Below are 2,317 nucleotides of genomic sequence, written 5' to 3'. Positions count from 1 at the left end.
ATATTAAAATCCTGCTTTTAATTTTTCAGTGAGCTTTTACTGTCAAGAAGAGAAATATTGTCACTTTGTCACAGAGTGCAAGAGACCATGACCTCTCCATTCAAAAAAAATTTCTGAGGTTGCAGTTCAGTGTTATTGAAATTCTATTTATTGTGATGTCTGATTATTTTAAGAAGACGTATATATGCAATTTAATACCTGATATTATTTTCTCTCTTTCTCTTCCTCTTTTTTTCTCAGAGCAAATTATGACATCTACATCTAAAGGAATTTTCCGGCCATTTTTTATTATCTTCATTATCCTTGGTTGTTTCATGGCATTTATATTAATTTATATAAAACCAACAAATAGCTGGATTTCTGGTCCTATAGAATCAGCCAGTTCAGTGTTGAAAATGAAGAACTTCTTTTCTTCCAAAACTGATAATCTCAATGAAACTACTGTTTTGATCTGGGTTTGGCCATTTGGTCAGACATTTGATCTAACATCCTGCCAAACAATGTTCAACATCCCCGGGTGCCATCTGACTATTGACCGCTCGCTCTATAACAGATCCCACGCTGTCCTCATCCATCACAGGGACATTAGCTGGGATCTGGCTAACTTACCTCAGCAAGCCAGGCCACCATTCCAGAAATGGATTTGGATGAACTTGGAGTCTCCAACTCATACTCCACAAAAGAGTGGCATTGAACACCTTTTTAACCTGACCCTGACTTACCGGCGTGATTCAGATATCCAGGTGCCTTATGGCTTCATGATGGTTGGCACAGGTTCCTTCACGTTTGAAGTGCCAAGTAAGGAAAACTTGGTGTGTTGGGTTGTGAGTAACTGGAACCCTGAGCACGCTCGAGTCAAGTATTACAACGAGCTTAGCAAATACATTGAAATCCACACCTACGGACAAGCCTTCGGAGACTACGTCAATGACAAAAACTTGATTCCAACTATCTCCACATGCAAATTCTACCTTTCCTTTGAAAATTCAATCCACAAAGATTACATTACTGAGAAACTCTACAATGCTCTTCTGGCTGGATCAGTACCAGTTGTACTGGGCCCTTCCAGAGAAAATTATGAGAATTACATTCCAGCAGACTCTTTCATACATGTGGAAGATTTTCTCTCCCCCAGAGAGCTGGCAGAGTATCTTCTGATGCTTGACAAAAATAACAAGATGTATCTTAGTTATTTCAACTGGAAGAAGGATTTTTCCGTGCATCTTCCTAGGTTCTGGGAATCACACGCATGTCTTGCTTGTGATCACGTGAAAAGACACCAGGAATACAAGTCCATTGGAAATTTAGAAAAATGGTTTTGGAATTAATTTTTTTGGCGGGGGGGGGTGTGGGTGTGTGTGTGCATTTTTTTTAAGAAGCCAGAAAGGACTTCAGTCCAAGTGGAGAGGAAAGAAAAGAGGAAAAAAAAGGAAGAAAAGAGAATCTCTCATCATGGTTTATCAGTTATTCTCTTTTGGCTATCCTATTTATATTTTGTAAGAGACTTTAAAAGATCAGCAGCAGCAGTCATCAGTACTCAGTTTCAAATTATAATAGAGATACTAATTATGTGCACTGAAGAGTTTTTGATTGCTTATTATAAATTTAAAACAAAATTTTCCACATTTTCTGTGAAACATGTCCCAATCTTACACTTGTAGTAATTTTTAACTTTTTTTATTTTTAACATTATCTTTGTTGTTTAACCTATTTGGAAAATGACGAAACAATTTTTAAATGCCAGAGAAAATTTTAAGAACATAATTTATTGTTCCAGACAGAAATGTGTGTAATACTTCAAAAGACAGTAAAGTTTCATATGTTCACCTTGCATTTAAGAGCACAGTAGAGTATAATATCTAACATTATGGAAGTGTGATTAATTACTCCCTTTTTAAGGGTAATGAATCTAGAACTATAGTTTTTTAAATGTATTAGAAAGTGGATAGTCTTTGTTTCTAAAAAGGTTTCCTAACAAATGGTCCCATTATGTTCCTTTAGGAGTATTACCCTCTGAAGAAAAGAGAAGTCAGATTTCAAAAAAATTACCATTCCTGGTGACCCAGATTCATCCAATTTTTGAGTGTATTCAAATGCAGCACACCCTTAGCTTTCGATATGTCTCGAGTTTTTTTGATCTGAACCAGGGCTTTAAGTAGTATTACACTGAGATAAACAGATTTTAAAAAGGTGTTTGATGACATCAGCCTTATGCACTGAATTTGGCTGGTAATAATGGATTTTTAGAAGCTGTTTGCTGAGAAATTTTAGAAAGCTCTCTCATATAATTTCTTGAATAATAGTGACTTTTCCCCCA

At 36.0% G+C, this 2,317-nt stretch overlaps 1 protein-coding gene across 1 annotated transcript; it reads left to right on the top strand.

Annotated features, from left to right (window-relative positions):
- The first annotated feature begins 236 nt into the window (after positions 1–236).
- FUT9 (fucosyltransferase 9) lies at positions 237–1,328 on the top strand. Its single transcript, XM_041412389.1, has one exon. It carries the CDS (start codon positions 249–251, stop codon positions 1,326–1,328), a length of 1,080 nt encoding a protein of 359 aa, XP_041268323.1. The 5' UTR covers positions 237–248.
- The last annotated feature ends 989 nt before the right edge of the window (positions 1,329–2,317 follow it).

The sequence above is a fragment of the Onychostruthus taczanowskii genome, unplaced genomic scaffold (assembly GCF_017590055.1).
Source record: "Onychostruthus taczanowskii isolate IOZ18803 unplaced genomic scaffold, ASM1759005v1 scaffold39, whole genome shotgun sequence".
Lineage (NCBI taxonomy): Eukaryota > Metazoa > Chordata > Aves > Passeriformes > Passeridae > Onychostruthus > Onychostruthus taczanowskii.
Note: the sequence above shows the minus strand (reverse complement) of the source record. Positions and strands in the feature narration are given on the sequence as shown.